Source organism: Sinohyriopsis cumingii, chromosome 14 (assembly GCF_028554795.1).
Source record: "Sinohyriopsis cumingii isolate HCF-2022 chromosome 14, ASM2855479v2, whole genome shotgun sequence".
NCBI classification, from domain to species: Eukaryota; Metazoa; Mollusca; class Bivalvia; order Unionida; family Unionidae; genus Sinohyriopsis; species Sinohyriopsis cumingii.
This window is the reverse complement of record NC_142974.1, coordinates 26,240,826-26,262,999: the sequence shown is the minus strand read 5'-3', so window position 1 is coordinate 26,262,999 and position 22,174 is coordinate 26,240,826. Positions and strand designations below refer to the sequence as shown.

Sequence of the window (22,174 nt, the reverse complement as noted above, 5' to 3'; positions counted from 1 at the left end):
GTTGCAGTTCTTATAGACTGAGTTTGTCTTTTTTATACTTCTTTCCTTCTGGTTGCCTCTTAGGTCTCCTTGTCATTCAATTAATTTTTCCTCGCATTTTCGAGCCTTGACCGAGCGTCACGCTATGTATGTTGATGGAAATCGGTTTCGTGCGCAAGCTTGAGAATTTGAAGTTTGGTACTGTTTTTACTTATGGAGGTGGAAGCCGTGTAGGGGCATCTGAAATCGGTCAGGGCTTTGTTGTTTGTTCCTTTATTGTACTGGAGTTTTCCACCCCTGTCCCGATCCACGTAGGCGACTGCTCCTCCGATTGACTATGTTTGCATTTTTCTCACATATAAGCAGAAGGGTTGTTCGTCTTGCTTTAGCGAATAGGCTCCACGAAAAAGCAACTATAAGATCTCATCACTTGACGGAATAGAGAGCTTGGGCGGGACTCATCGCTTCTCACTATGGCATTGTAATTGCTGTGTCTTGTTCTCTACTCTCTACACTGAATAATTCATCTTTTTGCAAGGACATGTCCAAATGTAAAGGATCATCCATTTCTAAACTGCATCCATATTTGATGTGATTTCAACGTTCGTTAAATCTAATATTATGACGATGATCATCAGCTGCTATCAACGCTACAAAGCTGAAGGCATTATGTGTGTCTGATTACAATACCACGGAGACATGTAGATGTGTTTTTGTTGTTGTTGTTGTTGTTTACTTTTCATAAGTCAAATAATTGTTGATATTTTGACAGGTACGCCCAATAATGTCAAGTATCCACACCGTTGTTGAATAGCTTGGCAATCAAGCCAAAGTCTACTTTGCTAAACCAAAACATTATGGCATCATTTACGGGAACCGCTCTGGCGCCTTTCCTCGAATTACTGTTGACCATTTGGAGAACTGTTGTATTAGCTGTCCTTGGAAAATATAGGATATGTAATGAGATGCTAACGTACAGTTACTAATAATATAATTGTTTCACTTCTTTCGTATTCTTCCATTGGCTCTGCCTGTCATCGGGCTTCTTGCTTTTTACTTTCCTTTGCTTTTTGAGAGACTCTTGAAATCCCCCAGAGCAGCTCCCTTCAAAACATTTAAACTACTTTCACACACGGATTGGATTTTTTGTTTGGCTTCCTTATGAATTATTTGATTTTGCTTTGGAAAATTCAATTTGATCAATATCGACAAAACATACTTATGTTTAGATATGCATGGATGTAGTACCCTTTATTCCTTATTTAGATGGGTGTTGTATCAGGGACAATGCCCATATTATCTTCTTGGTCACGTCTTTGTTTCAGTAAATCTTATCCAACACGTCTTTTTTAAATATCGTGATTCGTTTGAAACATTTGTCTGCCATATGGTGTCAACGTAACTATGGGATTCAATAATGAGGTGTTCTCAGCGCAAAGATTCTTCTGTGTAGCAGTCTGATGATAAAGTAAAAGAAACGGTCCAATATGGGATGGCACCCGTTTCAGACGTAAACTTACCGTTGTATGTGATACAATGAAATGATTAGTGACATAGGCTTTGTTTGCAGAAGGATGTTATGAAATTATTCTTGAAAGTTCCATGCATTACAATCTCAGCAGTGAATGCGATGGTTAATTTGCATAGAGAAAGCTCTTTGTAAAAAAGCATATATAGCGCTGTTCAATCTTGCCTGTGAGTTTTTAATGTTAAATGAACAACATTCCAATCAGATGTCTGCAGTTTCCATAGTTGACCAAAACAACTTGGACGCGATTAGGAAATTCAGATCCATCGCTCTAAACACAGCACCAACCATTTTCTATTAGATGTCTTGATAGGTAACATAATATGATTCTTTCATGAACAAATTATCACATTGTGCTCCAAAGTCAAACTCAGAAGAAAGCGCAGGTAGAAAAACGTTGAATAGTCGGAAACATGATGCACAGTTGCTACCACAAATATAAATACCGTAACGGTGATAAAATGCATGCAAACAAGTTCTTGCGTGCTTTTATGAGAAAGAAGTGAGATTGGATATACGATCAGAGACACAACTAATGGAGAAAGATGAAACGTACAGAAAATGAAGCAAATCATACATTAATAGGTATAGCTGAGCTTGATCTTTTAAAGTTATCAATGTGTTCCTAGAACAGTTGGTGTGTCCTTCAGCCATTATATACAATCACAGGTATGATTTATGACAGCATGGGTACAAAAGTAAAATTAAAGGAAAATGGGGGTGGGGGCGTGAATAAGACAACCGGCTATAATTTAGCAGGGGTACATTTAAATACTGAATTGTTTTGTGAAGAATAACTGGCAATAAATAGTGTGCAACCTCTCTTGCAATCTACAGCAAATTGTTCAATGAGGCACCAGTATAAAAGTGGCCCTCGTGATTTCCAGCTGTGGTATTAAAGCCTCGATAACAGAGACGCGACGTGCAGGTTCAACAGCGTATTGTTATCTAGCCACCGTCAACAACCAAACACATTGGCTTAAACAACACCCACTACCACGAGGTTTAGATTCGGGAGATCCAAAGACTAAATAAGCTAATCCTGACTGGTGTGGAGTCCAATTAGTCAGCTAGTGAGCACCTTATGCATCTTAGGGAAACTACTGTAACGCATGCGTATTGACTACTGTAGTTCTTCTGGATTCAGTCTTTGATGTCTAAATATAGGTTTAGGGTACCAGATGCAGAGCAAGTTAGAGCGTCTATATTATTGTTGCCCATATGATGCACTTCATGGTTCTTCTTGTCAGCAATGGACGAAAACATGAGGCTGCAGTTTATGTGTTATATAACTAGTTCATGGCGTTAGAACACAGGCGTTATGCTTTGCCTTTAAAGATGGGAAGTAACTTTGCATCTTACATCATTTATATCCCGCCATATAGCAGGGAAGCCCCCAGCCAGTATGGAAATGACGCGTATCCGCCTATCTGCCTCATTGGGTATTTGAATCGTTGGGGTTATTCACAATAAAGAGAAGGAACAAGTATTTACAGAAAAACGAAAAAGAGAACGTCAGTATGAGGTCACTGATAGCCGGCAATTTGCATAAGCTAAAACTTAACATCACAGATCTACGGGAACATGGTGACACAGTGTCAAAACGTTATACCATCTACAGTTGTTACACCCAGACATTTTTATGTTTGTTGTGTGTTTGATTAAATACTGCGTCGTATGGTCTTACTGTCATAAATTATTTAGATATAAAGTAGAATGGCTCTTCCCACAAATGGCATTATTGAGCACTGAGATAGAGGTTGTGTTGTTAATCATTATAAACATATCACAATCGCGTGACCCTTCTAGTTCCTCCTATCTACCAATGGGTCAGATGTTCAAGTTTCTACACTATGTACAGTCGGTAAAAAGTTAACAATTGTTTAGACATTTGCTCGTCATCTTGGCACATATAACAATTACTTCAAACAAAAAAATAATGAATACGACACTAGTATGATTTGAACTAAAAAAGTACTTTTTCTAAATATCCGGATATGTCCTAACCATGTCGTCCATCTCGTACATGTCGTCCGGACGATTGCGTCCGTTAATTCGCACGACGTCTGGGTGTATGTAAAGGTACTTGCAGAAATTTGAGGTTAAAAACTGTGGCGTCAAATTGATATTGTATCTTCATCAATAACCAGCTTTTTCCTGTCTCATCCAAAGTTGCAACTCTCTCAACTTTCGTATCCATGGTATTTATGACGTAATAAACGTTTTCCATCCTTTTGTCATCCTTACTTAAGAAGACAGCGAGAAAGTAGGTATGCTTCTAAGCAGGAAACTTGCTAATAGTTAATCTTTTATTATTAGTGAACGTTCAATAGTAAGATGGACTATTACCCATATATATATATATATATATATATATATATATATATATATATATATATATATATATATATCCGTTTTAAATGACACTATCGTCCCCATAAGACTCGAATAAAGAATCATATTAAGAAGTAGGCGAGAGCAGCGGACAGTGCTATAGGCCTAGAAAAGACTCCAATACAAATTTGACCGCTCACCGTTAAGAAGTTTACGGTGTTCACTGTATTACTCTTGAGATAACGTTCAACCCATATCTAAAGATATTTTTGAAGTGACAGTCTAAACACATTATAAACCAAATTACATTTTCTGATGAGCGCGATATCCAACAATTAGAAAATTAAGCAAATATCCAAACTGGTACTCAAATTAAATACAGGGTATTTGGGTCTTTTTCACCAACGTTAAGATCTATAGGGCAATGTGATGCAAATGCTATCGACTGACACGTTACATGCACGAAATGTCTTCAAATACATACATGATACCTGACAGTTCACTAATCATATTTAGCATATGAACTTCATAAACCAACTTTTGCAACAACAGCGTGCAGTAAAATACAGCTATGATATACTAGTTCTGAAGTCTTTCCTAGATTTATGAATGCTAAATGTAGCTCATAATATTACAGCATTTTTACCAGAAACGTCTTCATGTATACTGCACATTTTAGCTGATAACATCCTCCTCTCGCGTTACATGAACATTTTAAAACATATCAAGCCTAATTTGCAAGAAGTGTTTTTCCTACTAATCAATGTTATATGATGTACTTCATAATCAATTTTACTATCAACTAAATTAGGATACTCTGATTCAAATATTCCACTTTTGCAAATGTTTAAGATTCTCTTTCATTTTATTATGTTTCCATGGTTGCAAAATAAGTCTGTTACAGCGTGTGAAAGCAATTACAAACTATTTTAAAATGGAATATATGCAGGTGGTAAACTATGACTCACCAGGAGTTTCTGAGCATAAAATATCATCAGTTGTTTTGGCTCGCAAAGTTTCATGTTCACCAGTTACCTCACCAGCCAGGACATAAATAATGTTTACGGTAGTGTTTTCTTTTCTGTGAAAAGACGAAATAATATATTTCAAAAGGAAATTTTATAACAATGTGATGAAAATCTGTCCAACGTATCACATTGAAATATTAACGAAATAAGTGATTCATGAAAGAGATTTTTCCTGCATGTATTTGGAGAACATGTAATGTTAGTAGATGTAATTCAAGTTCGACTGTGCAGATATTACTAAAAACATCAAACCAACGGAAACAAAGTTTAAAAAATCCAAATTTGTGAACATCACTTGAGTGTGAGGAGGGTCAAATGCATACATCACAATATATGCAGTCCATGGGGCACAGTTATTTTATTTAAAGCGTGATAGTAATGTTGAGTATGATTAACGTTAGAATCATTTCTATGCAACTAATGGGACACATGGCTTTAAACGGCGCAGTATTCCTGCATGTGTCGGTGTTTTGCCGCTGCCACCGTAAGCACGATTCTAAACTAAAACATGCATACTTTCGGAAATGATATTTGTGAATTATTTTCAATGAGCATGCAGTTTGACTTTGGTGATTGTTATGTACCATATTTTTCAGCTATGTGATAAATGTATGGCGAATTGAAAATTGCGTCGCTGTCTGAATCGTTTCGTTCCAATTTTTAAAAAAAGTCCTACCTTTTAATTGGAAACACTCTAGCTTGAGGCCTTCACCTTCATAAGAACATGTTTCTTGATTGTTATTTTGCTGAGCAAATTTCAAAATGTTCCATTGAAGAAATATCTGTGGTAGTTTTTCTGATTATACTGAATATGGTACAACAGTGTACTGACATCAAAATTTGACAAATGGCTTAGACACTTGGGAAAGGGTGCAAAACAGCATGTAAACAATTATATTATAGCAAATATTGTAAGCAGTTATCTCCAATGTATGTTCAAGTTCATGGAATCTATATATTATAAATTTCCAACCTCCGTGTACAAGAGTTTCTCTCTATTAATGATTACTGCGTTGCATTTGATGTATTGTTCTGAATAACATTTCAAACGAAATTGTCAGTTGTGCAAGATAGTGAGCTCGAGTTAAAAATAACAATGCAGTGTATGCTGGTTTGTAATAGTAAGCAGGTGATGGATTGTAGGTGTTTGCAGTATGGAGCCTAAAAGTGTTGTTACTACTATATTTCCGCATTTTTCCCAGAATCTCCTAAAAATATCTAAATTTTCATATATGTCCTGTTGACATATGCAACTGTATTTGCTGGTTTATAATTATGGTATGTCTCCCACGATCATCATATTACTACTGCCAATGTGCCATTGTTTCGACAAATATCAAAATACATTCTACTGTTCTTACAAAATATCATAGGTGCAGCCATTTGTTTTCTAGTAGGCAAGAAATAATACTAAAATTTATGTGGAGAAGGATAATATTTGCAGTTACCAATCTTACCCAGGCTCGTTTTCTTCTCTTGACTGTTTGCCTAAAAAGAACAATTTTAAAGTAAATACAAGTAGTGTTCTTGGTTCTGTGTATTATGTTAGAATTAAATATCAAAACTATCATGACGGATAAATTGTTATCACATTTCTGGACAAAGCTTTTTATCTTGCAGAAAATATATTTGTTTTAATCTTTCATCTGTTTAATTTCAGCAGTTTCTCCTTTCCTTGAAATAAATAACATATTAAATAGGATTAATACTAGTATATTAATTCGGAATACCACTAGTCTAGTAAAAAAGATGATAAAATTGTAAGATCATTGGTATAATAAACATAAATACCAATAGCAGAGTAAATAGGAATACTGCTAGCAAACATTAATACATGATGTACACGAAATAGGAATGCCTCTGTAGAGTACATAGGAATACGACTAGTAGAGTGAACAGGAGTATCAGTTCACCAAAGAGTCACTCTGGATCACTTTATATACGTCTTACATGTTATTCATGGTCCTCAAACATTAGATCATATGTACGCTCTCACATACTGAAATTTACATTATATCTAGGCCCTCCATGCAATGTATATGCACTGCCCACTTTACATACACGAATTACATTCACTTAAATTATGCAAATTATTATAAAAAATACTCACTCCATAAATCATCTTCACACACTCATTCCATATATATATATATATATATATATATATATATATATATATATATATATATATATACACGCACTTTCATAGTCTTATGACGAAGTGGTATACTTATGCGCGGTAGGCAGTATAGTCGTCACATTGAGGATATGTGTCCTTTACATGTTCCTGCTTTTCCACTTTAGGAAATATCCACTAGAGATCCTCGCTTTTCTTCCTGTCCTTTTAATACAGTTGCTGTATGATAGCATGTGCGCTATGAACGCGTCACGCAATAGTGGACATAAGAGGCAGCGAGTTGAATCTGATTTTATCAAAACCGTATTAGTCTGCATCTGCTATGGACTTTGGTACGAATTGAATGAGGAGAAGAAAATAAACTCGAGAAAAATATTATATAGTTTAGATGAACTAGCATATCTGTTCAAAGCTAAGCAAATCAATAGTAAATTTCGTAAGAAAAAGCTGCTACGTTTATCTATGCATTTAATGTTGGACGCTTGTAAATATATAAATAGATTCATAAGAAATAAAACTATTTTCAAAACTAGATTTCACTTTATCGGACTTCCATGCTTAATTGTCACTATATTGTTTTAGTTAAGTTCGAGTGAAAAGTGTTACTGTAGCATTTGTACTATTAGGTAAGTTAAGACTTTCACATTCATGTCGTATAAACAGATTTAGGATGGACCTATTTGCCAAAAAAAACCAAAAGCTCAATGTTAAGATTCATAGAAAAACTCAGAAAGATTAACATACGTGACTTCCATTTTAATACTCAACATATATGTGACTTGAAATGCCAAACTAGGTACACACGCTCTATGCAACACCGCCGTTCAACGCTTTAGACTTTTAATCTTTACAACAGGTGAGCCATTTTTCCGATCTTTATATCGTTTCTAAATGTAGCACTGATTCGGTATTTTGGTTAATCATGGGACAATTGTGTCACCTAGAATATGATTAGACGTTTTAAAAAAGTACAAATTCTGATCAAGGGAATATGTCAGCGATTTTCATGTACAAATCCCGGATACTAATAAACAAACAACGGTATATATTCTTAATAAATGATGACCATTATAATATTATAACTATATATTATATTTTGGAACCGATGTAATAGTTTGCTATTTTGGTCAGATCTGTATGCAACCTAGACATAATTATATAATTTTTATACTGCTAGATATGGGATAGATACAAATAAACAAACTTTTAGTAACAAAAATACTTTGACTTACTTTGGAAACATGCTTTGGAATACTAAGGCTGGCAAAGTAAATACAATGTGAGATGGACACAGTTAACTTCTGATTTTTTCTTTCTTCTTCTTATCTCATGGCCGAACAACGTCATGCCATATAGTTTCTCACGGAGAGCAGATACTACGGGAAAGAATGGTAATGTTTTCTCATATCATGATAAATTCCAAAACATTTCACACATCTGTATGGCTTAACAGTTATGGGATGGCACTCTATCACATATCAAGTGTGCTTTCAGGATAGTCAATCTGCCCTACTAAATATATGAAACCGACACATGATGATCTAAAACTGATTTTGATGTCATCCACGTCGTTTGATAAAAAACTTAAAAATGTCTCTCTACTAGATGGGACAAACTTATGGTCAATAAATTCGCTAACCTTGATTCCTATATTTACCTTGAGAAGCTTTTTTGAATAGGAAGATAGTTATCATCTCGAGAGTACCAGCAATAAGTAGTGCAATCACACCGACAACCATTAGTCCAAACGCTACTGATAAACGTCCAGTTTTCTCTGCAGAAAATGGAATAATATATTTATTTTCTTATGATTCTATAATTTAACAACTATATATACAGATATATAAACTGGTTAATATATACATTTTTGGATTGAAACATATTATTCAGTTCAAGATGTATTATACTTTATAAAAGTGTGAATAATAGAAAACAGCAATGCGGTAATACTAGTTAAAAATATGTATAAGCCGAATGTTAATCTGGCCTCACTAGGTATATATGTTGTACTTCCGCATTTGTAGTAAAACAGTATTACTTAAATAATATTTCACATTTTAACATCGTTTTTAACTAAAGATAATACTATTATTAGATTTACTTCATGAAACATTATATATATATATATATATATATATATATATATATATATATATATACATATATCTGTGTGTATTTGTATGTGTGTGTGCGTGGGAGAGAGAGAGAGAGAGTCGTGTTTTGTTCTAGGAGTTAATCCTATATCACACAAGTTCCATGTTTTCTGCATCCAGGTCCAGATATATACAAATTTATTGGTGAAGTTCCTAGCTAATGCTAAACTATGAAATGTGTTTTCTATTCTTTACCACCCCATCACCCAGTTAAATCCTGCCACAGACTGCTCTATGTCATTTATAGAATAATCAAATTGGACGGCATCTCCAAAACAGACTTTGAGGAATAGACTTCGTTTTAATATTAGAATTTCTGTTTTCCAATATGATTTTATGTATCATAAATGGAACTTCTTATCGTCCTATGTTCATACTTTTTACCAGTGTACCCAGTTCAGGCCATACGCACTTGTTTTTTTTCGTCGAACCACGATGCTTAGTTAAAGATGGTTACACTCTTAATAACGACGCAATTTAATAATATATTCCCATTGCAGGCACATAATATAAATACTAGTTTTAGGATGACTGTGGAGTGGAGTCTCGGTCGGCACTAGTAACAATTGGTTTTCTTACATACTGATTTTGTAGTGAAATGCATTCCCTATTCGTTGAATGCAGCTTCACGAGCATTGTGTGGATGAGTTGTTCATCTGGCCAAGGTCACATTCCCTATTATATCCACTCCTAGAAAGGAAGGCAAATGAGATGAACTTTTAATCATCTCAGTTGAGTGTTGCACGAACCGAGCAATATGCAGAATCAAGCTCCATTACCTGTTGATGTTCAAAAGGTTCTAATAAGCCCAAATAGCCAGGTGAGAATAATACCTTTTATTCAACATGAATCAAAGCATAAGACCTATTTTTGTATGAGCCGCAAAAATACTTAAATGTTAAGAAATAATTACTGGGTTGATATATGATCTTAATTTTTAGAAAGCACCATATGTTATAGAATTTTAAATGAGATAAGGCGCACATAATATATTAATCGCTGGCAATTATTTGGAAATACATTAATACTCAGTAGAAGACAAATAGGAAGCCAAAGACTTTTAAAACAATCATGTTCTCGGATGTAAAGAACATCATCGTATTTTGTCAATGCAGACTTCAAGAGATGTGAGTGAGGCAAACAATTGTTAAATGTGTTTTCTCATTACAATGACACATTAGGCAAAAAGTAGAATTATATCATACTAACAAAGCAAAGTGAAAACAAGTTTGCAACATGTATTATCCAAAACTAACAATGGAAAGCAGGCAACGCAATAAATGTAGATACAAGATTTGAGCAGATGAAACAATTTATGAAGTGAAAATCATAACTATTCAAAAAAAAATGCAACATTATCATACGAGCGTAGTAAATGGTATGTGCAGATTTTTGTATTTCGGAAGACCCTCCCTACAGGGATTAAATAACTGCAGAAACATATTCCAAAATGTAACACTGTACATCTTACAATATTCGCGGGAAAATATCTAAAATGGATAGTGTTTTAAGTTTTTACAAGAACGTTTCCCACAGCATTATGTCACATATATATACTACTTAGACAGGTACTGGCTCTACGCGTGACTCTTTGCATTTAAAGTATCCATTAGTGAATACCGTATTTATAGGATACTGCACTTTATATGGGAAAATATGAACTACTGTTTTCAGAGCAATAATACATAACCATGTGAGTGCAGTGTTAGTCCGAGTTCACATTTTCCCATACAAATGCAGTATACATTTTAATATATACTATTTTATTTTCCTGCTTAATGATTCATTATAAGAAACAATCTACAAAGAAACAAAGTTATTAAATTTATGCTTCTTTCAACAATACATACACAATCGTAGATTCATTAGTACAGAGTAAAATGTATTAATGCGTATAAAAGCACCACCCAGCGACCTTAGTGTTTTATTGCGCGCTTGATATTAATTTTTAAAAAATCTCGTTCAGTCTACTTAGAATTAAAATGTAACGATTTTCTGATTAAAACAAATTCTCAAGTTCATTCGCAATAGATGGGTTCATTTTTTCTTACGATTATACTTAATTATGCTTTTCTGTTTGTGATAAACTGCATTTATTGGGTCGAATCTGTACGATGCATATGTGATTTGTGCAGTTGAATCGACAACACGTGCGATTGTGTTTTGTAATTGATTGACTGGGATCATACTTTGGGGAAACTGAAATCCTCTAATTGAAAAATTAAAGAAACTACATTCAGAGTAAATTCAAGATGCATAAATGTAAGCATATGTATTGCCATTCCTATTACCAGCTACTTAATAAGTATGTTAATGCCCTGCCACTTGCATACTCTCTGTATGAGGGATCCTATCAATGACATGTATGGCTTCTATCGCTTGTCTAACATTGCCTTAAACTAGTTATTCGAGGAAATCGCAATGTTTCTAGTGTGTGTAGTCGTCTTGGCTTATGCGCTGTTAGTTATCTATCAAAATCTTCAACTGAAGCATTTTCCTCGAAATTAGGGTTTTGACTGATTTATAAAAAAAAAATCTGACAGATATGGGAGTTTCCTTGGCCTCGTTATGATTGTATATGTTATTTGTATAGAGCATAGAGAGCAATGAATATTCCGAAACATTATATTTGCGAAAAGGTACGAATGTTTATCTAAATAACGTTTTAAACAATCATAAATGTTACTTTCATTTATTGTGTCTCTCGGGTTCATATGTACATCTTTCACAGTTTAATTTGTGACTCTTTGAAATGGTTCATTTCTTTAACTTTACCATCAGTACTTTCAGATGGAAGATACATCTTGTTTATAGTACATCCTCAAACAGACTAATAAACCACAAGCTAAATTGTGTACTACATGAACCCGCATTGTTCATTGACATAGTAGTTCCTATGAGACTATTTTAGACCCAAGTGTCGTACAGTATGAAGCCATGTAGTACAGACACATTCTGACAACGTACAGTTAACATAGAAAACGGGAGCACATAAGAAGTAGGATATGATTGAAAGCCTCAATTTAGATTTAATATATTATCACAATTATAAGGCACCATTATAAATATGTACGTCAGCTAATATATTGTTCTTTAGAGCAAAAAAAGAAAAAATGATGTTATAGATAGGTGTTTAATTTACATAATTACTTCTTAATGGTAGATAATTAAATGCGGGGAAATAAAGACCTGAATGTGAATGTCACATTGTTATTCTTCAAACTAAAAATGGGGCAAATATCTTCCCATGATATAACCTATACCTAAGAGTTGTATGCAACTTAAAGATTACCCGCAATAATAGACATACCTTTATCTCACTCACTCTCATAGCGCAGCTGAGGATCAATGAAACCACTAAATATATAATTACATTTAAAACATCACCAAAAGCACTTTGACTCACATACAATAATGCAGTCTCTTAATGCACGATTCGAAATGCATAGGTGAATGTTATATCCAAAATTAGTTCAGTGAACAAAGAACTAACGACATGGCACAATTGAGAAATTCTCAGTCTTTAATAATGAAGAAGCAAGTGAGAAAATAATTGTGCGAATAATATAAATTCTACAAGAAATGTATTTGTGTTAACAAGGTTTCCTTATAATACCACTTCGTCCCCGAGAGACCGCGTGCAGGCTACATATTTCGGATCTAAATTGGTTCATTAAGAAAATGCTACATGCGTGGTTGAAACACCCTCTCTTCCCCTCCCACTTTTTCCCTCTCTTTCTTTCTCTCACACACAGAAGCATACACACACACACACACACACACACACACACACACACACACACACACATATATATATATATATATATATATATATATATATATATATATATATATATGAGTGTGTGCGTGCTTACATATACCAATGAAAATGAAAAATATCTGAATTCGTTAAATTTCTTTTTGGTCATTCTATATCCAAAATACCACGTTGTTCTGAACAAAACACCACAAATTAATGTTACATATAACACTCGCTTTACCACAATGCATGTATATTCCGTATCCACTAACATCCCGCACTATAAATGTAGTACAATCTGCAAGGAAGTATAGGATACTCGACCGACCCGATCTATCCTCTAAATCGTTTTATTTGGTTAAAGGTTTAACACAGGTTCTCAAATAAAACAAGTTAGTATTCAATAAAGAACAGTTCCTAAAAGTCAATGGAACTGTAATGGGCACTACAATGGAAGCTTTATGTGCCAACATATTCATGCCAAAACTAGACGAAAACCTTCTTAGCGAAACAACTTATAACCATCTTAGCTGGTGTAGATTCATTGCCGACATAGAAACAGTAGACATTATCAAAATAGTTTCAAAATCTGATAACAACTTTCAACCCACGATTAAATCATCTTATAGGATTAGCGTATTTTGGATAATCAATCTACCCTTCTAGTGATGACAAAATTGGTTTATACCCTCACCAGTATCTACATCTGATCGGTTGCCACCTACTGTACGTAATACAAAAAAAATGTATTGCAGTATGTGCATTAGAACCAAACGCATGTGCTCTGATACTGACACCTTTACATAGAGATTTTAAGAGGTCAAGGGTCATCGTAGAAGTTGAGGATACAGATGAAGCTTCACTGAGGAGGTTAATAACAAAACTAAACTCCTGGACAGAAGATACATCCTGAAATATAAAACTAAGAAATCCAACAATCTTGACCTCTTCGTGTGACCATAGCCCACCCATGATCCTAACCTAGACAGATCATGCGTAATCACTGGCACCATATTGAACGTCCGAATGTGTCAATTGTATATTTCAAGTAGTTCTAATTGGTGCTTAACGTAGAATTAAAAATCTCATGGACCATCTAGCAAGTGCTAGGATAACATTTTGTAACTCCACGCTGTCAAGGAATTGTATAAATCCTTGTATTTATTGAATACATGTACTCGGGATTCGTGTTTAGCGGACATCAATATCCGAGTGTGATTTATGTATATTGTACAACCTTTCGAAACAGCAAATTCGTATGCCGCACGTGAGAAGTGTTTTCGAAGGGAACAGCCGACTACTTCCAGCGCACAGACGATGTATGGCGGCATCGCCTATGTATAAACGACTCACCTTAGACTCATTCTACACATTACGGATCGTCTGGTCAGTGATCGCTCTACTTGAAGGACTTGCACATCATCGACAGTAGAGGTATGTAAGGTATTTATTAATATATTGTGCATAACTTATAACTATTGTCCTACGACATTTAGGTTTGTATATTGTCTATGTAGCTTTGGTTTACAATGTAAATATTTTCTATTCTTGATTGTGACTTAGCAAGATATTTATATTAGAAATGTAATGTTGCATTTTTTAGAAACGTTTGATATCGTAGGATTCTTATCGGGTACGGGAAGGTTCACTTCTAAACTTGTGTATCTTTTGTAATTATTGTGCCGATAATTTAATCTAGCTTACCGTAGATAATGTCATTACGTATTTTCGTATATGCCCGTGTCATGTATAGCACACGGTGTTAGATATATTTTCTGCTGATCGGAGTCGCAGCTGTAAAACTGATCGGAGTCGACGTGGTACCAGCTGTACATGTAACCATATAAGTTGACCATATCAGCTGTACAACAGAATCATAGCAGTCGTAGAGCCGAGTGAACAATGTTGCTGGTCGAGTAGCAATTGATAAGGCGTTGCTGACCGATTGGTGGGCACTGATTGCTTGATTGAGCAGGGAATTGAATGGTAGTCGTTGACTACCGATTGCGTGATTGACCAGTGTGGCTGGTAGTTAGGTGTGATGGTAACGGAGCATGTAACTCCATGCATGTATTGTTTTAGCCGTGGGCTAATGTTTGGGGTTTCTAATACCGAGTGTTCTGGAATTGTAAAGATATTTTGTATATACGTCCCAATGTTTTCAACATTTTACTATTTGAGAAAAAACACCTCTTTTCCCTATTTAAGTGAATACATTTTACTTCCTGCGTAAAATCTGCATTTTGTACTATTTGAGTAAAACAAATCATTCTTTTCCTCGTGTGAAATTAATGTGAAACATTCACCTTTGCTCTTGTACTGTGTAAGGCCGTTTATTTGTATTTTAATAGGTTGCATTATTAGGTTCGTGCGGCTTATGATAATTTGTCCAATACTTGGAACTTATACACGCACGTATTAATCATACTTCTTTCTCGTACAAGTCATTCGTCATTTAACGATGTATATGTATCACCATCAGAAGTGTTCTGTAAATCCGAAAATTTAAACCTGGTTATCTTGTTACACACATATTCACGACAAAGGCAAGAATAACAGTTTTAAAAGTTCAACCACATGAGTTAAATACATGATCAATCAGAAGTTAAGATATCAAACCAATAATACAGTTTATCTTCTGACAAGCAATACCTGTGTCCTTTTAATATGTTGACGAATCCATTTATCTTGACAAGCGAGTGACTTCTCATAAAAGCCATATTCCAAACAAGATCAGCGCGAAAGCTTCCCAAAGCTACAACTCGAATGGACACTAAATCAGGTCCCTGGATATATTAACGATTGAATCTAACCTTGTGAGGACAGACGAAAAGTACTGCAGTTGAATATTCATTGATAGTTTGGCTTACTTTTGTTTCATCTTCACACACAATTATGTTAACATCTTTTCATCAGGTCCTCCTTGTATAACTCCACTGGGATGATATTTTTTTATATATAAACACGTAGATTATGCTTATTTCTCGCCACGATATGTTTCCTGTTTCCGTCGTTTTTCACAATTGAGAAATAGGCCGAAAGGTTAACAGATCCAATCATCTATTATGTTTGCACAACCTTGTATTATATCAATTGTTGTAAATTGCCCTTAGGGATTATATGATGTAGGAATCCAGAATTTTGTATAGACTTTGACTTAAGCGTCCGCTTTGTGTATGGAAGTTGTTTTTGCTCTAAAAGCCTGTGTGGGAAACGGTTTGGAATTATCTCCGTGATGCACACACACACACACACACACACACACATATATATATATATATATATATATATATATGCAATAATTGACTACGTACAGTACAAACCTAGTATCTAGCTAACCTCAGCGCTTTCGACTCTAATGAGTCTTTTTAAAAGACAAATGCAAAACAAAGAGAAGAAGAACGAATAGTTTTTCACTGTTCGTATTCAGTTTCTTTATCTTAATCAAACCTTGACAAGTGTGATCCCTTGCTGCATCCAGAAGCTCCTGAAAGGACTGTTATTCACCACATGACTTGTATTCTTTATATATATACATATGTATAATGATTTCTGTTGCGGGAATGACCTTGTAGTTAGATGTATATCAGTTGCTGCCTTGATTAATGGGCGTGTTTACTCTCAAGAATTTCTATATCAGAAACATCTTTTCTTGGGCTTAGTGTTTGTCGAGGGGATATGGGAGAATGTATATGTCGGACAGGCAGAGGTTTCGCAACCAACCCGAGGACCCAGGTTTCTATGCTCAGTAGAGTACGAATTACTGTCCTCGAATTATTAACAATGAATTGCAATTATTGCGAAGTCAAACAGTGAATACCTAACAAAATATATCACATATCTTACCAAACAATAGCAGCTGAAATGTGAACTCTTTGTGTCCTATAGGATTCGTCAGTACAAGCGTATAGTTGTCAAGATGTCTTGATGATAAATTCGGGATGACAAACTGCAGAATCTGAGCTTCTAACTTAACCGTCATGCCGTACATCATGTAGTCAATGGATTCATTAACAATATCTATGCTGGAACCGCTTGTGTTTGGAAGAATTGTGCCATTCGCCCGGATGTAAAATCTTTCTATGGCGGGATCACTGTAGAATGGTATTGAAATATTGATAGGATGACCTATCTTTCCAGAGAATATGCTCGTTTCAAACAAAACAATGGGCAGCCCTGAAAAAATAAGAATAAGTTATATATTGTTGCATTAAAAAGTTTTAGGGCAGTAATTAGAACAATAACTAGACCTGGATAGCTACTTTACTACCATCCCGTTAGACCAGTTATTTTATACACTTTGAATACTTCGTCTAGCACAGTGGCTGTACATTTCTGTTTCTTAGAAATTAGTATTCAAGCTTTCATTCAATGATCGTCATACATGTTTGAAAAATGGCTTAACCATGGGTAGTTCTTTTTTAAATACGCAAACGTGACCCTTGTCCTTAAAACAAACGGTTCATCCCCAGATTAAAGATCCGTCATTAAGGTGCTATACCAACTATTATTGTCGACCGACGAGCAAGTTTTTAGCTTGCTATAACAATTTCTTTGAAGAGGTAATCGGAAGAGATTCATTTTTAACACTGAAGTCTCTACCCATTTTTACCGATTTATGAAGATATTTATCACATATGACCATTCTCAATATGTTAAATCCCTACCTGCACTATTCCGGGCAGAGCAGACCAAAATGTATAGCAATATAATATGAGCACCTGTATTTGATATGGACAGGTCATCTACTGCAGGTTTTCAAAGTAAAAGGAAAGGCAACAAAACGCATTCATTCAGAGGACTTTGTGGCTATGCTACTTTCAAGCCGTCATTATTCTTGACCCTATAAATGACCATGTAATGAGTATACATTAGACGATTTAGAACGATGTATGAGTAGAGAAGATAACGATGATTAGTACAGAATTAATGTTGTATATATAGGCAGAATAAATACCGAACCATAATGTTGGTTTGCTTTCCTTAAACTAGATCCATACCAGTGACCTTTAGGTTCTCAGACTCAATGTGCGTTTTCGTTCCTTTGATTCCACTTGCGCCAGAACAAATATATGTCCCCATGTCACGCAAAGACAAATTGTTTATGATCAGTAGGTTGATATGGTCATGATGTCTGCCCTGTAGACCATGTCGGATGACCCTGCCTCCCCACATGTGGACCCAGGGTGAAAACGTGATCTCACCAGGTACACTCCGAGCGTCACAGACCAGCACAGCCGTCCGATTGTTTTCGTTCGAGCCATTGATCGTTACTTTCAAACCCGGAGCATCTGTAACTACCATGTGATATAAAAGAGGCGATTGAGCATATAATGATTGTCATAGGTTACTAAGAAAATCTGAAAGATCAGATAAGCATTTAAGAATGATGTGATCTCTATAAACACCAGATATGGATGTTGGTTAATAATATTGAACCCTGGATATTTAAGCCAGTAACATCAAACATAAATAGATTGTGTGAAAGAATCGTTAGACAACAAAATACACCATATTTGCAGAAGGTGTGAATCATAGCCAATACATTAACCTAGCTACATCCCGCAACCAAACACACATAGTTTCAGGTCTGTACATCATATTGCCATTGACACGCGCATTCGTGAATATTACCTCTATCGTAATTACTGTACAACATATACAGACGTCAAACCGAATTTCCGTTAATTTACAAAATATACAGAAGTCAACTGAATTTTCGCTAATTTCGTCCAAATGTAAACGTTATGATAAAGATATTCAACAATTTAGATCGCAGTCGCACATATTCTGGATTAAATTTGCCACAAAATAATTTATTTTCGTTTCAAATATAAATCTAGGATTATGATTTAACAATGATGTGCTATTGTTGTGCAGTAAATACTGGGCGTAATACACACCTGTTTCAGTACTTACATACTGCTAATATGCATCTCCCAGTATCAATATCGATGATTTTACTTAGCCATTAAATTTAACAGTTTACTGAGTGACGGTTATTAGCCTGAAACTAGCATTTATAAAATAAGTATAGTTTTAAGCATTAAGACAGAAGAATGAAGTAAGATTAGAATATTAAATATGTTTTTGTTAGGCTAGATAATGGCGTAGTTTGTTCGTCCGTGTGGAAAATGCTTGTATGATTTCAGTGCCACTAATTTCGATAAAAGCATCCAACGACTTGTAAGGAAATAGCAGTTCGTTAAAATGAAGTTGAAATGACGTTATAATGATATCGGAAATGCCACTGAGACTACTATAATAATAATAATAATAATAATAATAATAATAACAATAATAAGAATAATAATAGTTATTATCCTAATTGTTTCCCTGAATAATGTATGCAACTTTAATGGGTAAACAATGTAATACAGAAAACATAAATACCTATCCAGTTTTATCCTTAACTGAATACTAATTAAAGTAAGTCTTATAGATAAATATCTATCATTACAACTAAAGACTAGCTTTAAATGCTGCTTTTGATTAAGCTAGAGAGTAGCCTTTTTGCAGACGATAATGAATCACTAATTAGGCATATGTATACCTAATAGTTGGTATATACTAACAAAAACTAGAAAATAATTTCGATCGTATATCCTGTTACTCTTTCAAAGTAAATTGAATTTTAATCCATGAAACAAACTCATGTTTTGCAACGTGATATTAAGTGCCCACTTTCTTTGTCAGTGTATATTTTTCGTTCGGAGAGTCTCTGGTCTAGCATTCATATGTCCTTAAGCAGCAGAGGAGGCGAAGAGACCAATGGTCGAAAAACGTCCAAATGTCGAAACTAAGCCTTCCTACAAATGATTGAAAAAAAGAAAAGCGTCGACAGATTTAAAAAAGCGTCGACACTTTACTGAGAGAGTCTCTATGGAATTTTTATAATTAAAATTACTCCTTTGTCGTTAATGATTTTTTCTAGTTTATTATGCACGTTGTTTACGCAATTACGTCTTCGCGAGGTCCCGCCTCCTCTGCTGCTATATTAATTTATCCAAATATTTTATCAAGTCCAATACGATATCTTGTTCTAGGATCGTGCAAATTTATTGTTATAAATCCATGCGGAGTAGCTTGCGCTCGTGAAAAGAAGTTTTTAAATTTAATTATATCCATGTCACCGCTGCACCAAGTTTGATGAATATTTCTCATCGTGTGTGTATCAACTCCATTAAACACAACTAAAATATTACAGTTATCTCTGATCACCTTTGATATTTGTGTGTATCGTTGAGTAACATAAATAACATCGGTGTTTTTATGTCTACCTCGAGAAAAAATCCTAGCTGGATTTGATTGTTTGTCCAGCATCACATCATCATATACAACTAAACTATTAATAAATCCGTCTATGGAATCTACTGATGGTGCTTCATTAATATCGGTTATAAACTCGATAACATCGTTATCTTTATCTATTTGCGCGTTTTGATTAAAATCCTTGAGCACATCATAACATCGTTGATCATCAACTAACGGGGCTACCAAATACAATTTATCCCACTTTAACCATCTCATTATAAGATTAAGTAACAACTGTGTCTTTCTACTTCCAGATGGTCCTATTATTATCATTCTGGTGGAATTTGGTAACGCAGGATGGTGCTTGACAGGTTCTCGTTTTCTTGTCACTGAAAAATCAATGATATCCATGCTGTATAAAATATCCATGGATTTATATTGTGTGAAGTGCAGGATGCATACCCCGACAGATACATTAACAACTATTACCACAAAAAATAACAGATCAGCGGTTATGGATAAGTGTACGCGGTGTGGTACAAAGAAATTTAAATTTATTCCCGGTGATAAATCAAGAACAAAGTCAGAGTTAAAAAAAGCAACGAGGAGGTGATATTGCAGCAAAATTAACAAAATTACCCGGGACTCCGTGGGCTAAATACCCAGGAGAACAACATCTACCAGGATATAATTATTGCGGTCCTGGTACACGACTCGATATCAGGCTTGATAATCAGGATCAACCAAATCCAGGCGAGGAGCCAATAAACGCTATTGATAAAGCATGTCATGCTCATGATGTTGCGAATAAAAGCAATGATCTACAACATAGGCATATTGCAGATGTGAAATTAATTCATGTGCTAAATTCTATAAAAAAAATAAAAATATCAAACAATCACTAGCTTATTGGTTAGCAAGATCCGCAATGAAATGTAAATTAGCGCTAGGGGCTGGTAATATATAAAATGGAATCGATTTATTATTCCCCACTTGGATACTGGAAAGGTAAAGCAGCAATTAGTAAACTTGCTGATGCAGCAGCGGTTAAACATTCTACTGCTAAAACGTGGTTATCCAAACAGACAATATGGCAAATTTACCTACCGCCACCTAAGCAAATTCACTTTGCATATTTCAATGTCAGTGTTCCTAATGAAGTTCATCAAGCTGATATTCTGTTTTTACCTCATGATACCGTTAAAATTGGTCGACGTCAAATAACATACAAGTGCGCGCTAACTGTTGTTGATGTTACAAGTAGATATAAAGATGCAGAATCGCTATCAACGAAAACAGCATCTGAAGTAGCCGATGCGTTTGAACGAATTTATCAACGAGGTGGTCTACGATGGCCACAGCTGCTACAGGTTGATCCTGGCAAGGAATTTCTTGGTCCAGTATCATCGCTGATGAAACAACGTAATACCAAAATACGATGAGGACATACTGCAATTCATCGTCATCAGGCAATTGTTGACCGATTTACTCGAACACTTGCTGAGCGGTTATTTGGATATCAATACGCGAAGGAATTTATTCAGGATACGAGATCTCGTAAATGGGTTGCAAGATTACAAAGTGTGATAACTGCATTAAATAATGAAACAACTCGAACGCCCAACATGAAACCTATTAATGCAATTACAAAAAAAAATATACCTACACAACAACGTGATCTTTCAGCACAGCCAGTATTAGGTAATATCACTGTAAGGTATTTATATGAGCCCGGTGAACTTGAAGGTGGTAAAAAAAGAGCGACTGATCCTATTTGGAGTATTACCACACACAAGATATCCACCGTGACAAGATCCTCAGATAGACCTGCAATCTACAGACTGGATTCAACTGCTCCTCAACGTGGATTTGTACGTGAACAATTACAAGTAATTCCCGATGACACACAATTACCACCCAAATCACTTAACTAGCGCCACGACGTCGGTTACATTCAAGACAGGTCAACATGATATTTTCTCGTGTATGACCAAGATTGTT

The 22,174-nt window shown here is 35.0% G+C and overlaps 2 protein-coding genes across 4 annotated transcripts in view; one reads left to right on the top strand and one right to left on the bottom strand.

Moving 5' to 3' along the window:
* Positions 1-22,174, bottom strand: part of LOC149783460 (uncharacterized) — a 45,781-nt gene that overhangs the window by 3,611 nt on the left and 19,996 nt on the right. For 2 of the 3 annotated variants that reach the window (XM_089931699.1, XM_089931697.1), the window contains exons 3-7: positions 17,920-18,216; positions 16,766-17,095; positions 8,664-8,780; positions 6,327-6,357; positions 4,810-4,922 (exon numbers count right to left, since the gene is read on the bottom strand). In XM_089931699.1, coding sequence (XP_089787825.1) covers positions 4,810-4,922; positions 6,327-6,357; positions 8,664-8,780; positions 16,766-17,095; positions 17,920-18,216 — 888 coding nt within the window. The remainder of the gene's footprint in view (positions 1-4,809; positions 4,923-6,326; positions 6,358-8,663; positions 8,781-16,765; positions 17,096-17,919; positions 18,217-22,174) is intronic. The other variant, XM_089931698.1, reaches the window with a different exon arrangement.
* The window catches only part of LOC149783459 (uncharacterized), a 36,178-nt gene continuing 27,696 nt past the window's right edge, over positions 13,693-22,174 (top strand). Inside the window, exon 1 of the mRNA XM_089931702.1 lies at positions 13,693-14,353. The gene's annotated coding sequence lies outside the window, so the exon portion shown is untranslated. The remainder of the gene's footprint in view (positions 14,354-22,174) is intronic.